Source organism: Myotis yumanensis, unplaced genomic scaffold (assembly GCF_028538775.1).
Source record: "Myotis yumanensis isolate MYYU_CA2020_CCGP unplaced genomic scaffold, mMyoYum1.0.hap1 SCAF_14, whole genome shotgun sequence".
Lineage (NCBI taxonomy): Eukaryota > Metazoa > Chordata > Mammalia > Chiroptera > Vespertilionidae > Myotis > Myotis yumanensis.
In genome coordinates, this window is record NW_027223765.1 from 44,363,753 (window position 1) to 44,380,799 (window position 17,047).

General features: G+C 35.9%; 1 protein-coding gene across 3 annotated transcripts in view; it reads right to left on the minus strand.

Annotated features, from left to right (window-relative positions):
• Positions 1-213: 213 nt before the first annotated feature.
• The window catches only part of DENND6A (DENN domain containing 6A), a 47,778-nt gene continuing 30,944 nt past the window's right edge, over positions 214-17,047 (minus strand). For 2 of the 3 annotated variants that reach the window (XM_070390858.1, XM_070390857.1), the window contains exons 11-20: positions 16,555-16,650; positions 14,333-14,427; positions 12,007-12,072; positions 11,849-11,913; positions 10,803-10,892; positions 5,723-5,776; positions 5,506-5,615; positions 5,203-5,305; positions 3,933-4,007; positions 214-2,438 (exon numbers count right to left, since the gene is read on the minus strand). In XM_070390858.1, coding sequence (XP_070246959.1) covers positions 2,307-2,438; positions 3,933-4,007; positions 5,203-5,305; positions 5,506-5,615; positions 5,723-5,776; positions 10,803-10,892; positions 11,849-11,913; positions 12,007-12,072; positions 14,333-14,427; positions 16,555-16,650 — 886 coding nt within the window. In that variant the 3' untranslated portion in view covers positions 214-2,306. The remainder of the gene's footprint in view (positions 2,439-3,932; positions 4,008-5,202; positions 5,306-5,505; positions 5,616-5,722; positions 5,777-10,802; positions 10,893-11,848; positions 11,914-12,006; positions 12,073-14,332; positions 14,428-16,554; positions 16,651-17,047) is intronic. The other variant, XM_070390859.1, reaches the window with a different exon arrangement.

Genomic DNA, 17,047 nt, shown 5'->3' on the forward strand with positions numbered 1-17,047 from the left:
TTGATAAGAAGACTCTGAGATCACTTAGTTGATCTGTTTGTTATTAAACTGGACTATTCACCTGTTCATAGTGAAGTGAACAAAAAGAAGGTTTTCATTTGAATTTAAACAAGTACTTTAGAAAGTAAAAGGAATCACATAATACACATTGCATTTACAGTGCATTTTTTCAAGCATTCCAACCTTACTCAGAAATAACACAAGATATTCAAGTGTTTTAAAATCAAAGGCCTTTAATTCAGTTTTCAGTAATGACCATAAATGCCTTCACAAAACATTTTTATCACTGAAAACAGAAGGCACTAGGCATTACTTAACACCCTGAAGCAGTGATTTCTTCTGATGCTGGTGGAGATAAACATTAAATGGCAGATTTTAGATCTTAACAGTGTCTCCTAAAAAAAACAAAAAACGGGGGGGGGGGGGGGGGGGGGCGGGGAGGCAACTCTGAAAACCACACAAAAAATGAAATTACCAGTCAGTCTTTCTCAGGTTCCCAATGCAATTTTAAATTGTTTTTTACAAGTAATTTGAAATTAATAGATAAACCAGGTTAAGTATCATAGGATTTTCAACATTTGTTTGGTTTTAGTTAAATACAGTAAATATAAAGATAATTATTATGCTAACTGGCAGCCTTTGATACTCTTTCGCTATGCAAATTAAACTTGAAATGATACATCTGTAGTGGTATAATTTAAAAGATCCTTGATATGACACTAACAACTTTCAAATTCTAGTCACAAACTGCATATAAATTGTGAAATTATTAAAATACACTTTTTGAAAAATAAGATGACCATTTATACCTAAATAAGGTTTCCCAGAAAGATATGAAATTTAAAAGTAGTTGCCTTTTCCATAAGGATAACTGTTGTTTCACAAAATAACTCACATGATCTGAGCCAAATGATTTCAAATGCTATATTCTCTCTATGACTTTGAGGTATGCTTCAAGAGACTGTATAAGACCACAGTTACAAACACAAAGAGCCTTTCTTGGATGGGGAGTGCACTTAATAGTTATAGTAACAGAAAAGGATAGCTTCTGAAGCCATTTCTTCTACAAACACAGTTTGGATACTTAGAAGGTAATTCAAGATGCAGCTATTTACATATGTGCTATGTCATGTGTGCCTTAAAATAGTGGCTTTTGCAGAACACTCCTATTCAAACACAAACCAAACAAATTTGGTAGAGTAAACCAAACCATGATCTTCTATTTTTGGCAAGGTAGTATAAACAAAACAGAACAGAAACAAACAACAACAAAATAGCTATAACAGTGATTCAGGCAAAAGTTCCCATGTGAGACACAGTAGAGAAAGTGTTCTGAGAAATATAAATTCAAGGGGGAAAAACCTTAACAAACAAATAATGCTGAAAAATCAATCTTATAGTCACTCAATTAACTACCACATAAAAGGTTTTTGAATGCCTTTAAAATAAGCTCAGTTTAAAAAACAGCTGATTATGAGGTTTATTATTAGAATGTCTTTGAAAAACACCCAAGCTAATTAACTTAAACAGAAACCAATTAGTAAAGGATAAGAGGAAATGAACTCTTCCATAATTAATATTAAATGCCTTCTTGCCTTTGGAGAAACTAATAAAATTAAGTTGGAAAACATATAGAAAGTAATGAAACGATACCTATATGACAATGGGGGGTGGGGGGAAGAGGAAGGATACCATGCCACTACTAAACATGATGGGAGGCAAGAAACATGTTTTTAAGCAATTATTATGCAAAAGTATGTCTTATATAATTACATATCATAATTAAGTTAAGAAAAAGCTTCAAGACTAGCAGCCGGGTTTTGTGAAACATGTAGGACAACGGAAGGCACTACAAAAGCATTAGTTACTTCTAACTACAGTCAGACAGTTCAGTCCTTTCCTTCTTCTTAAGAAGGTAACCAGTGTGAATGTTATTTTTATATCCCCCTGAGTTTTAACATGATTGGGCAAAACAGCACCAATTTAAAAAAAATATCTGCAATGCCAGCACTGCAGTTTAGAATCACTTATACTGATGGTCCCACAGGTCTCTCATAAGAGCACTTTAGAACATGATTAAAAATATAGAAATGCCTTTCGGTGTTTCAGTATTAAAGTGGAACCATCACAGATATCCATTTTTTAAAATAATGCACTAAAAAAGTCAGTACAGTCTTTCTACCCTGTAGCTAGCATTTACGGCTATTTTCCACTCCAGGAGATCTCCTTTGTGAGTCCAGTTGAAATGTCAGTAATGCTTCATGATGCACACACAGTCCTTTCTGGTTGGAAAATCCTGGCAAATATCATGTCATGCTCGTTTTGAGCAGGATGCTTTGTAGGTCCTCTGGCAATGCTAAGATAATTGCGTCTATGTGTCCCCGTAACTTTTCCATAGTTTCAGGTTTCACAGGTAAATGCTCTCGATCAGCCTGCAACTATATAAGAAACATTTGGAAGCATTTAAGTTATCCTCTGAGTCTGTATTAATACATTATATTTTCTAAATAAACATTTTAATGGTCTAATGATTTGTACACTTCAATCAGAATTTACAGAAACTGTAAAAAAAAAGCAAAGAATGTGCCATTTAAACAATATATTGTTTGAGCTTAATAAAAAACTCCCATGTAATTTGATAATACTTAATGCATATCATGTGGTATTAAATATAAGTGGCAATGATTTTGTAGAGCACATTAGACTCCATGTAAATACTTTTAAAATATAGGTGACAGTCCATGATGTGTCACAGATGTAACCTTTTTATTTTTTATTTTAAATTTATTTATTTACTTTAGAGAAACAGCAATTTGTTGTTCCACTTATTTATGCTTTCCTTGGTTGATTCTTTTCATTTTTTTCCCCATATGTTTTTATTGGTTTCAGAGAGAGGAAGGAAGAGAGAGATAGAAACATCAAAGATGAGAGAGAACCATCTCAGGCAGAAGGGTATCATTATGATCTGCTTGAGAGACAAAGTATTTTCAATCAGGTCTACTATCAATCTCAAGTCCTCTCATTTAAAAAGATTACGTCTGTGCTCTGGCCAGGCAGCTCAGGTGGTTAGAGCATCATCCTGATACATAAAGGTTGCAGGTTTGATTTCCGATCAGGGCACATTCAAGAATCAACCAATCGCATGGCTGGTGTGGCTCAGTGGCTGAGTGTCTAGTCATAAACCAGGATGTCACAGTTCGATTCTGGGTCAGGGCACATACCCAGGTTGTGGGCTTGATTCCCAGTAGGGGGTGTGCAGGAGGCAACCAATGGATGATTCTCTCTCATCATTGATGTTTCTATATCTCTCTCCCTCTTCCTTCCTCTTTCTGAAATCAGTCCTATATAATAAAGAGGCAATATGCCAATTGACCCTCACACCATCACAAGAAGGCAGCGTGCACAGCGGGGCCAGGGGTGGTGGCTGCTCTGCGCAGCTTCCACTGGGGTTCCTACAGCCCTGCGGGGGTACAGGGGTCCCAGCGTCCACTTTGCACGGCTTCTGCCAGGGTTTCCGCGGCCCCGCATGCGCACCACAGGGGCAGGGCCCAACAGCCGCTGTGTGGGGCCCGGAGGCAGGGCACCAGGGCGGCACTCCAGGACTCAGGGCCATCCCATGGCACACCGGCCATGTGGGGCGGGACTCTGGGACTCAGGGCGGTCCCATGGCATGGGGGAGGGGGGGGCGGTCCCAGGCCTCACGTGATTTTGCGCAACGGGTCACTAGTAAAAACATATGGGGGGAAAATTTAAAAGAATCAACCAATGAAAGCATAAATAAGTGGGACAACAAGTCTATGTTTGTCTAAAGTAAATAAATTAATTAAAAATTAAAAATAAATAAAAAGGTTACATCTGTGATGCATCATGGACTGTCACCTCAAATGAGAAGAAAATATCTTCACAGATCTTTGGCTGTTTTGGCTACATACCAGCTTACTTTTTAGCTTCAATACAAGGTCTACTGTTTCTACTTCTGTGTGTTTCTGGGTCCAGAGAAGTAAGTCCTAGAACAAACAAATCCCAAATCAGTTAAGTGCTCAAAATCATTTTCAAATTGCTCTATTTCAAAAGATAAAACTCCTGAGAAGGACAAAAACAAAAAGGAGAACAGGGTATTTAACCAAGATACAGCATGACAGCACAAAAATAATTCTGTACATGATATTCTAACAACGTTAATTAGATAATTTTCAACATTAGCCAGAACAATTATTGAATATTTGTCAGTAAAAGAAAATGTAAGAACCTTCTTTCTAAGGTAGCCCTTTTAGATCAATCACGAAAAAACAAAATTGCAATTCAAAGTACAATCAGTACTACCTACCCCCACTAAGTAGTGAGTATTTTAATTTATGAGGAACATTGGCTAACAAATGAAGATAACTGTGAACATGAATATAATACTGGATGTAAACTTTGCATCTTCAAATAAGCTCTTACTGGACTTATTTGTGGTTGTCTTCATCGTACTCCTTCTCTTAATCACAATCACTGTGAGTTTATGATTAGAAAGTTAACACTGAGGCTAGCCCACCTCAAACTAAATACAAATGAAAATGAGACTATCCTTTGTATTTTCACTTAACTTAAAATAGTCTGGTAACATATTGTAGAATATAAAAACGTCAGTCCAAATACAGGGAAAAATTATTAATAGTAACTCCAAGAGGTTAATAAGGCATGCTGGAAAAAATCTGAGTTAGACTATTTGAATCTGAATTCTGACTCCATCCAGTGGTATGCTGGAAAATATTTAACAACCAGAAAAAGTCTCTGGTTTGTAGCATTTGCCAATTTCTGTGGTGTAATGCTCCCACTGTAGCCAATTTTAAACTACTAACCTAAGATCACTGAATGCAGAGCAGGGAAGAGATGTATAGTCAGCTCTTATGAGCCAAAGCAAGTGGGCCCTGGCTCCCTACTAGCTCCCCTACTTAGCAGTAATGTGGTCTGAAGCAAGTCACTTAACTTACAATCCTCAGGTGTCCCATATTGCAGATCATAACACACCTACTTCAATGAACTGTTGTAAAATTAAAAGAGATTTTCCACATAGAGCACCTTGCACAGTCCTTGGCATATAGCACATGATCTAGAAGAGTTAGCTATTACTAGTTTTATCCTTCCAGCCTCTACGGATAACTTTTACCTTTTCCCCCCAATAAATGTTAAGATCACACAAACATGCAGTTCTCTAACCTCTTTACAAAGAGCTTCTAGATGGAGTGCCTCCAATTTCTGGGTCATTTCCTTCCGCCGGGTCTTGAACCAACCATCAAAATTTGGGGATTTTAGAAAATGCCTATAAAAATCAATTTTAAAACAGCAAAGTTTGATTATGACTTACTTCCTCTCCTCAATACCTTTCCTACCTATAGCTGGAAGAACCATGTGAAACAATGCAATTTTGAATAAAAGATTATAAGTTCAAGTCCAGCTTTTTTTTTTTTTCCTTCTCAAAAACAAAGCTGTACAGATGGGTAAAAAAGAAAGAAAGCTAACCGGTAAAGTCCAATCCAATCGCCTTTTATTCTAGAGGTCAACTGAGGTCCTGTTTTCTCAAGTGTTTTCATAAATTCTTCTGGAAGGAATTGTCTTAATTGGGGTGAACTCTATAAAAAAAGGACATACTATATTTAAAAATTAGAAATGCATGTGTTCAAAGAAATTAATTACAGTGAGAGAACTCAAATAGGAATTTAATTTAATATATTTATACCTTCCATGGAGAAATACTTTTCTGCAAAGGCATTAAGCTTGCCACATATCTTTCCTAAAACCAAGAAAAAAAATGTCAATCAAGTTAGTTTTTCCAGAGAGTCTTCAAAAACGTTTATTAAATAGATCAACTTAAAAGAAATGGGTTTCCAAGTTTTTCATCATATAGTCTTTCAATGGCTATCAACAACACCATCATTCCCCATAGTGGTAAAGTTCAGAATGAATTAAGAAGTCAGGCTTTCAATAAAAATGTAAATTTTAGATAATCCAAGGAACTACACTTTTTTAAAAAACATTTTTTATTGATAGATTTAGAGAGAGGAAGAGGAAGAGAAAAGAGAGGGAAAGTGAAACATTGATTTGTTGTTACACTTATTTATGCATTTACTGGTGGCTTCTTATATGTGCCTTGAATGGGGATCGAACCCACACTCTTGGTATATTGGGATGATGGTCTAATAAACTCAGCTACCCTACTTGCCCAGGCCAGGACTACACTTTTAATGATAATAATTAATCTTATTCAATAACTATGTTCTGAAAAATACACTCAACATTTTAAATGTATAATCTCTTTCCATCCTTGCAACCCTATTATGTGGCAGGTATTATTGGGAATCTATGGCTTCAAAGACCTGCCCAAGTGGAATTAACCACATTTTACAAATTAAATAATTGAGGGTAAAAAAAAAAGAAAGTGATTTCCCAAAGTTACACAGTTATAACAAGAATAGAGAATCCAGGTTTTTTGTAAAGGGCTCAATTTTTTAAATATGTTTTTTATTGATTTTAGAGAGAGAGGAAGGGAGAAGAATAGAGAGAGAGAGAGAAACATCAATTGGCTGCCTCCTGCATGCCCCCTACCAGGGATCAAGGCTGTAACCTGGGCATGTGCCCTGAATCAGTGACTTCTTGGTTCACAGGTTGATGCTCAACCACTGAACAACACTGGCTGGGCTAAAGGTCTCTTTGTTTTTTATTATTAAATTTATTGGGGTAACATTGGTCAACATGAACATATAGGTTTCAGGTGTGGGTTTCTGTGTTATAAGATATGTATATTACACTGTGTACCCACCACCCAAGTCACATTTTCTCATCACCATATATTAGGACCTCTTTCTCCCCCCACCCCCTTCCCTCTGGCAACCACCATGCTGCTGTTTATGTTCACAAGTTTCAGTTTTATATCCCACATATGAGTGAAATCACACGGTTCTTACCTTTTTCTTTTCTTTTAATTGTTGACAGGATTACAGGTATTTCCCATTCCCCCACCCCCTTTGTCCCATTCCTCCCAGGTTCTTAGCTTTTTCTGACTTATTTCATTTAGCATAATGTTCTCAAGGTCCATCCATGTTGTTGCAAATGGCACTATTTCACCCCTTCTTATGGCTGAGTAGTACTCCATTGTGTATATGTACCAAATCTTCTTTATCCATTCCTCTATCACAGGGCACTTTGGTTGTTTTCATGTCTTGGCCACCGTGAATAATGCTGGAATGAATATAAGGGTGCATATATCTTTGAAAATACATGATATTGAGGTTTTTGGGAGGGAAACCCAGGAGAGGGATTGCTGGGTCATATGGTAGCTCTATTCTCAATTTTTTGAGGAATTGCCAGACGGCTTTCTATAGTGGTTGTGCCAGTCTACGTTCCCACCAGCAGTGAATGAGGGTTCCCTTTTTCCCACAATCTCTCCAATACTTGTTATTGCTTGTCTTGTTGATACTGGCCCCTCTAATAGCTGTGAGGTGGTATCTCATTGTAGTTTTGATTTGCATTTCCCTAATTGCCAGTGAGGTTGAACAGCTTTTCATATATCTATTGGCTGCTCATACGTCGTCTTGGGAGAGGTGTGTTTTCAGGTCCTATGCCTACTTTTTGATTGGGTTGTTTGATGTTGAGTTTTATGAGTTCTTTATATATTTTGGAAATTACTAGTAAACCTTTGTCGGAGCTATTGTTTGCAAATATCATCTCCCATCTGGTTGGCTGCTTCTTTGTTTTTTTGTCAGTTTCTTTTGCTGTGCAGAAGCTTTTTAGTTTGATATAGTTCCATTCATTTATTTTGCCTTTACTTCCCTTGCCTTTGGGGTCAAATTCATAAAATGTTCTCTATGACGAAGGTCCATAAATTTGGTACTTATATTTTCTTTTATGTAACTTACTGTTTTGGGTCTTATATTTAGTTATTTGGTCCATTTTAAATTAATTTTTGTACATGGGGACAAACTATAATCCAGTTTCATTCGTTTGCATGTGGCTTTCCAGTTGTCCCAGCACCATTTATTGAAGAGCCTATCTTTACTCCATTGTGTTTTTGGCTCCTTTGTAAAAAATTATCTGTCCATGTACCTGTGGTTTTATAGCTGGACTTTCTATTCTGTTCCATTGATCTGTGTGTCTATTTCTCTGCCAATACCATGCTGTTTTGATTATTGTAGCTCTGTAGTATAATCTGAAGTCAGGTAGCATGATACCTATAGCTTCGTTCTTTTTTCTCAGGATTGCTTTGGCTATTCAGGGTCTTTTGTGGTTTCATACAAATCTGATGATTTCTTGTTTTATTTCTTTAAAAATTGACATTGGGATTTTGATGGGGATTGCATTAAATCTGTATATAGCTTTGGGTAATATGGCCATTTTAACTATGATGATTCTTCCAATCCATGAACACGAAATATTTTTCCATTTTGTTGTGTCTTTTTCATCCTCTTTTAATAAGGCTTTGTAATTTTCAGTATATAGGTCTTTCACATTCTTTGTTAAGTTTATTCCTAAGTATTTTATTCTTTTGGTTGCAATTGCAAAAGGAGTTTTGTTTTTTTTTCATTTCTTTTTCTGATGTTTTGTTGTTAGTATACAGAAAGGCAACGGATTATTGCACATTGATTTTGTATCCTACAACTTGACTATTTATCGTTTTGAATAGTTTTTTTGGTGGAGTCTTTAGGGTTTTCTATATACAGAATCGTGTTGTCTTCAAAGAGTGACAGTTTGACTTCTTCCTTTCCTATTGGAATGCCTTTTATTTTTCTCTCTTGCCTTACTGCTCTGGCTATGATTTCCAGCACTATGTTGAATAAGAGTGGTAAAAGTAGACATCCTTGTCTTATCCCTGTTCTTAGAGGAAAAGCATTGAGTGTGCTATTAACTGAGGGTTTATAATACATGGCCTTTATCATGTTGAGGTACTTTCCTTCTATTCCTATTTTGTGTATTTTAATCATAAATGGATGCTGTATCTCATCAAATGCTTTTTCTGCATCTACTGATAAGATCATATGATCTTTATTCTTCCTTTTGTTAATATGGTGTATTACACTGATAGATTTGCATTATGCTGAACCATCCTTGTGCCCCTGGAATGAACCCCACTTGATGGTGATATATTATTTTTTGGATGTACTATTGTATTCCATTTGCTAGTATTTTGTTTAGAATTGTTGCATCTGTGTTCATCAGAGATATTGGTCTGTATTTTTCTTTTTTTGTGTTATCTTTGTCAGGTTTTGGTACCAGGGTCATAGTAGTCTCACAAAATGTGTTAGGAAATATTGCTTCTTCAGTTTTTTAGAAGAGTTTTAGAAGGATAGCTTTTAAATCTTCTTTGATCGTTTGGTAGAATTCACTGGTGAAGCCATCTGGTTGTGGACTTTTATTTTGGGGGCGGTTTTTAATGGTTGTTTCAATTTCCTCACTACTGATTGGTCTATTTAGATTTTCCAATTCTTCATGATTTAATCTAGGAAGGTTATATAATTCTAGGAACATATCCATTTCTCTTAGGTTATTGAATTTGGTGGCATATACTCTTTCACAATATTCTAGTATGATCCTTTGTACTAGTATATCTATGATGTCTGTAGTGACTTCTTCTCTCTCATTTCTCATTTTGTTTATATTGGTCTTTTTCTTTTTTTTTCCTTAGTGAGTCTAGCCAGGGGACTGTCAATTTTATTAATCTTTTCAAAGAACCAGCTCTTTATTTTACTAATTTTTTGTATAATCTTTGTTCTTTATTTCATTCAATTTTGTTCTAATTTTTATTTCCTTTCTTCTGCTGACTTTGGGTTGCTTTGTTCTTCTTTTTCTAGTTCTTTAAGATGTAATGTTAGGTTGTTTAAGATTTCTCTTGTTTATTGAGAAACGCCTATAACAATATAAACTTCCCTCTTATTACTGCTTTTGCTTTATCCCAGAAGTTTTGATATGTTGTAATGTCATTCTCATTTGTCTCTATATATCTTTTGATCTCTTTCTTCTTTGACACAGTCATTTTTTAGTAGTATGTTATTTAATCTCCACGAATTTGTAGGTTTCTTTACTTCCTCTTTGCAGTTTATTTCTAATTTCAAGACATCATGGTCAAAGAATATGCTTGATATAATTTCAATCTCCTTAAATTTGTTGATGCTAGTTTTGTGACCCAACATATGGTCTATCCTTGAGAATGGTTCATGTACACTGGAGAAGAATGTAGAGTCTGATATTCTGGGATGAAAGGTTCTGTAAATGTCAATATGTCCATTTGGTCTACTGTTTTATTTAAGGCTGATATTTCTTTATTGATTTTCTGTTTGGTTGATCTGTTTAGAGCTTTCAGTGGAAAGTTAAGATCCCCAACAATGACTGTGTTTTGATCTGTTTCGTCCTTTAGTTCTGTGAGGAGTTGTTTTAAATATTTTGGTGCTCCCTGGCTGGGGGAATATATTATGTTTTCTTGATGTAGAGTCTCCTTTATCATTATAAAGTGTCCATCTTTGTCTCTCGTTATCTTGAAATCTATTTTGTCAGATATAAGTAGCTTGTCTGTGGATGTTATTTACTTGGAGAATCATTTTCCACCTAAAGGGCTCTATTTTTTTAAAAATAATCTTTATTGTTGAGATTATTACAGATGTCCCTCTTTTTCCCCCCATAGCTCCCTTCCACAAAGGGCTCTATTTTTAATCACTAAACACATGAGCAGACAAAGCACAAACCTTAAGATAAGGTTTTGGTGGATGGGAAAATCATTTATATCCCCTTCAACAAATCATTAAATTAAGCAAATGTATTTATTAACTTACTAATGGAATGATGAAGCTTTGTGTCAGCTCCAAGAAATAACGTCGCAGAATAACACTCTGAGCCTCAGAAGGACGTTTCTGTTGTACACCCTTAAAAGAGAAAACAATAAGAACCTATAGTTTGGTATCAGAGAATATAAAATAATGGATATAGAGTTCAACTAATGCATGAAAAAATATACATATATATGGTATCTATATATATAAAAGCCCGGCAACTGGAACGACCAAAACAACCGGTGGCTACGACGCACACTATGGCAGCCAACTGGCCTGATCTGGACTCTGATCACCCCTCTCCTGGTCAGCCTGGCCCCCAACACCCCAATTAGGGGCAGGGCCGGCCGGGCAACTGCCTGCAACCCCTCTCCCTGGTTGGCCCCACCCCCAATCAGCCCCCCTTACCCCAATTGGGGGCGGGGCTGGCTAGCCAACTAACCGCAGATCCCCCACCCCCCTCCAGCCCAGCCCAATGGGACCCCATTGGGGCAGGCTGGCTGGACCCCAACCATGCACGAATTCGTGCACTGGGCCTCTAGTGTATATGTATATATATATATATATATATATATATATATATATATATATATATATATATAACAAACCCTATAACTTCACCTTGAAGTAATTTAATCTGAAATTCATTATACAATATACTGTGAAAAAAATCCTTAGAAAAAAACATGAACTATTCACCCCATACTTAAAAATATCAGTTCACAACAAAGACTGTATTTATTTCATAATTGCTGTATCAATATTATTTACATTTTCCAAAAAAGGCTAACTATAGTGCATTAGATGCTAAGCTACCTCATGGCACAATCCACTTTTTCACTATAACTTCCAAGTATCTGGCACTAGTTTGTAGCTGCACCTCCCTATTTTAAGCCCATTAATTGCTGCTACTTTCGTCTCCTGATTTTTAGGACGCATTGGTTCAAAAGAGAGAGCTCATTTCACATTATTATACATAAAGCACACATTGCCTAGTTATATATTGCATAACTGAATAAGGAAATTTAGTAATATGAGCAAATAATTACCTTCTGTAATTGCTTTATGATCTCTTCATCTCTATTTAGATATGGCTTATAAGAAGTATAAACTCCTAAGAAGTAAAGAAAACAAGGTAAGCAGTAAGTTTTTATTTTTTAACAAGTGCCCAATATGCATATATTTTTAAATTAATAAAAGTTAATACCAGGTTTAGAATCCAGAGTCTTTAGGTTCTTCAATTTTTTCACTTTAACCTGCTTAGGAATTTCACCTGAAAGATACATTAGAAAGATTCTTAGAATTATTCAAATTTCACATCACAAAACTGGAATTTTATAAGATTAATAATCTGCTGACTATTCTTAGTCAGGGATATTATAGCTAATATATTCTTCCTAACATCAATTAATATTCAAAAGTTTGCCCTCGCTGGTTTGGCTCAGTGGCTAGACCGTCAGCCCATGGACTGCAGGGTCATGGGTTCAATTCTAGTCAAGAGCACATACTTCAGTTGCAGGCTTGACCCCTGGCACCTTTTGGGGCATGTGCAGAAGGCAACCAATTGATGTGTCTCTCTCACATAGATATTTCTCTCTTTGTCTCTCCCCCTCCCTTCTACTCTCTCTAAAAAAAAAAAATCAATGGAAAAATATCCTCAGGTAAGATTTAATAACAACAAAATATATATATTCAAGAGTTTATTACTGGTACTTTAAAACTGGCTAAAAACAATACTGGATTATTACAGCATTACAGAAACAATTTGTGTAAATTACATATAATAGGTACTTGATCTTTCATTAATATCTTTCATTAATATCTATAAAGGGAATAAAATGTTCCCTTTTTGTCATTCAACTTGTAATTGAAAATATTTGTATGAAGTACATAATATTGAAAATTCACTTTATTTTTTGCACTGATTGTACCTTTATTATTTATGTGCCAAATACACATAAGATACCCTTTAAGAGTAAATGGAATTAAAATAACTCCTAAATTAGAATGCAAAGTATTTAAAGGTTCCCCCACTCCCCACCCCAACACACACACCTCTGCTTTTGCATTGCAGGAACTTACACTGCCACCAGGTGGTGATAGCATATGCCACAACCCCAGGTCTGATTCACAGGTGAACAGGACTCCTGAGCAGGGCTGCTGTGAACAAACTACTCCTGCAGCATATGCAGAGGGGTTCTAGTTTTGAGGTCTAGAGAAGCTACAATCTAAAGCACCCTTTTAACTGGCAAAAAAATACCTCAAGATAAACACTTAAGTGTCATATGCATATGAAACAGAACAGGCTTTCTTTCTCTTTTCCTTTCTCTAGCCTTTCGTCCCCCGGCTCCCCCCGACTTAGTCCTAGGTCTTTTAAATTGGCAACTTCACCTGCCTGAAAAGATTTCTCAGATCAGCAAGAATATTAGCTGGCAAGGTATCATAACAAAATGAAAAATCCAGGAATGTCCAATGAGGAATGTCAGAGGTACCATTAAGTTATCTAAAGTTATAAAACTTCCAACCTCAGAATTCATGTATTCACTTAAAAACACCTTTAAAACAGCTACCCTGGCTCCTTCCACCATCTTAGACTGGCGGAGACCTGCTGGGAACCGGACTTCTAAAACGACAAGTATGTCTGGAAGGCTGTGGTCCAAGGCCATTACTGCTGGATATAAGCAGGCTCTCTGGAACCAGAGAGAGCATACTGTTTTCTTAAAATTAAAGGTTTTATGCTCAAAATGAAACTGAATTCTATCTAGGCAAGAGATATGTTTTTACATGTACAAAACCAAGAACAACATAGTGACTCCTGGTGGCAAACTGAGTAATCTGGGGAAAGGTAACTCGGGCTTATGGAAATAGTGGCATGGTTCGTGCCAAATTTGGAAGCAATCTTCTTGCTAAGGCCACTAGACACAGAATCTATGTAATGCTGTACTCCTAGAGGATTTAAATTTATTGAAAAGAAACAAGTAGGTAGGGGAGGCCAGGGGATTGTCAAGGGCGGGGGGGAAAAAAGGACACATATGTAATACCCTTTGTAATACTTTAAGCAATAAAACAATAAAAAAAAAAACAAGTGGATTTGTTATCTTATTTAAAAAAAAAAAAAAGCCACCATGAGCAAGGTAGATATATCTTATTTCTTAAGGAAAGCACACCTTTTGATTACTTCTTTAATCAATACCAGCATCACAGAAATGTATAATACTTAGTCAAGTGTTGGAAATCCCTTTTTAATTGGGCTATTTACAAAAAGTAGCTCGTTTTTGAGGTTTCATTTAGCTATAATTCATTCCATGTTTATAACACTAAGTATGTTTTTTGGTAGGAGGAATGATGGGTTATACCTGCATATTTTAGTGAGAAGTTATGCTCTTCTCCAAAGGCCCTTATTCAGGTTGCCTCAAAGAAGACTGCCATTAACATAATTAAAAAGTAACCAAAAAGTAAAAACAAAGGGGAAGAAATAAACCTGCTCAGCCACATTATACACTAAAAAGCAGAACACCAAGTTTATACTTTACCTGCTGGCTTAAGGTCTCCTATTCGAATAATGTGTGGCCAGTGCTGAAGTGTTTTTGCAAAAAAGGGGTTGGTTACTCCTAATATGACTGAGGGCCTACATAAAAACAAAACAAAAATGAGGTGAGAGAAAGATGAATGTTCCATCAGTGAAGAATAGTTTACAATTTCTTTTGAGTGAACCATAAATAGATTATGTTTTCCTTCATTCAATGGATTCCATATAAAGTATATGCCAGACACCATGTTTAGCACTAAGCATATAAAGATGAAAAGACATAGTCCTTCTAAAGCACACAGTTAAAAGGGATACATACTGAATTATGATGCCAGAAATGATAAAACAGTGAAAGTGGTATAAAATGTACAATAAATTACAAAGGAGACACTATGTCTACCATGGGATCAAAGAGATGACATTTGCACAAAGATATGAAAGATGAGTAAGAGTTCTCTGCCAAATAGATAAGAGTGGTAAAGGTGATGCAGGAGAATGAATAGTATGTGCAAAGCAATGAAGTGAGATCATGATCTGTTTGTGGAACTACAAATAGTTCAGCATTTCTAGAGCACAAAGTACAAATAAAAATAGTTGGGCAGATGCTGGCCAGATCATTAAGTACCAAGTTAATATGCTAAGAAGTTTAGATGTTATCTTGTAGGCAAATGAAAGCTTCTAGAAAACTGAGTAGAGCAATGTCACATGAATGAAAATGTACTTATTAGAAAGGCTACTCTACGGAAAATTTAGAAGATATCCTATAAGGAGGGGAAGAGGTTTGAGAAAAAGCAACAGCCCATATGAAAAGAGACAGGAGGACTGGGAAGAGAGCTTTGGAAAGATTAGGACAGTGATGGCGAACCTTTTGAGCTCGGCGTGTCAGCATGTTGAAAAACCCTAACTTAACTCTGGTGCCGTGTCACATATAGAAATTTTTTGATATGTGCAACCATAGTAAAACAAAGATTTATATTTTTGATATTTATTTTATATATTTAAATGCCATTTAACAAAGAAAAATCAACCAAAAAAATGAGTTCGCGTGTCACCTCTGACACGCGTGTCATAGGTTCGCCATCACTGGATTAGGATGTTGAATTGACAGAATTTGGTAAAACTTGATGTGCACCCTATTAAGGAGAAATTTACGACAATTTAGGTTTTGATAACTAAGCAAAAAGTAATAGCATTCATGAAAATACTAAGAGGCTTGGGATAAGGGGGGAAAAAAGAGGAACCAAAAAGAATTAAGTTTGAACATGTTTTGTTTTAGGTGACATTAGATGTCCAAGTAGCAAACATGGTTAAAAAAAATAATAAATTTGGATATATAGGTCTGGACCTTATAAAGATTTTGACTAGGAAGATAAACTTCAGTCACCAGTATACAGGTGTTAACAGAAGTCGTGAGTACAGATAAGATTGTACAGAAAGAATTATCAGTATGAAATCAGAATCAAGAACACAACACTGAAGAATACCAACATCTAAGGGGTTGGCAGAGAAAGAAAAGTCTGCACAGGAGAGTGAGATGCACCACCAGCCAGCCAGGTAAGAGCGGTATCAAGGATTAAAATATTTTCAAGGTCAACAGCTCAAATGTTATAAGAAAGGGAAAATGGGGCAATATAGTACCCACTGGGTCAAGCAGTGAGAAGGGCCTTACTGACTTGGGCAAGAACAACTTCAGTTGAGATGGAGAAATCAACATGCAATGAACTGAGAAGCAGCCAGGAAACCAAGAAAAGGAGATAGTAAGTAGAGGTTTTTATTGTTATTCTAGAAACTTAGCTATGAAAGGAAGATGAGTAATAGAGCAGGAGCTAAAAGGGAAAGCATAAGATAATTTTCCCCCTTTTACAGACTAGAAAGAATTTTCATGTTTATATGCAAATTCAATGAAGAGGAAGAAGAAAAAGGAAATTATAGAGCAAGAAGAGATAACTGATACTACAAGAGGTCCTGAAGTATGAAAAGAAGATAGAACTGACAGTACAGTTGGGATGGCTATTAATGACAGTATAGCTCCCACTAATAAAATGAATCATTCAAAGAAAATAAGATGCTGACTCTGGAAATGTGAACCAGCAGCTCCTTAAACCTTACTTTATAAAATCAATCTGCCAATAAGTTCAAAATTTAAACTTTTAAATTATTACCAAAAATGATTCTGCAGTTTATAAAGGTAATAATTGGTTAATAAAAGTTGCTTTGTTTACTTACGGGGCTTGCGTACGAGTAGTATATTCTTTGAATTCACTATCATGAATAGTGAAATAAGGTCGGAAATCACTGAAGTACTTCAATGGAGAAATACAGCTGTGGAGCGAGAACATGTAAAACAAAGGACACAGAAATTAAAGGCCCTGCTCAATAAGCATAAAACATCCATATACACAGTATACCCCTAATGGGATAATGTATCTATTTCAATAAATGGCAAACTCATTTCAGGAAACTAGAAATCAAATGGAAATACATAATGTGAAAGGGCATATTGAAAGAACATTGGACTTGGGGCAGAAAATAAGGTGAAATTCTGATTCTGTCAGATGCCTTTTAATGACACTGATCATTCACATACCTAATATTTTTCAGGTGTCAACTTTGTGTATGTCAGGGATTTTTCAACCTTTTTCATCTCATGCACACATAAACTAATTACTAAAATTCCACGGCATACCAAAAAAATATATTTTTGCTGCTCTGACAAAAA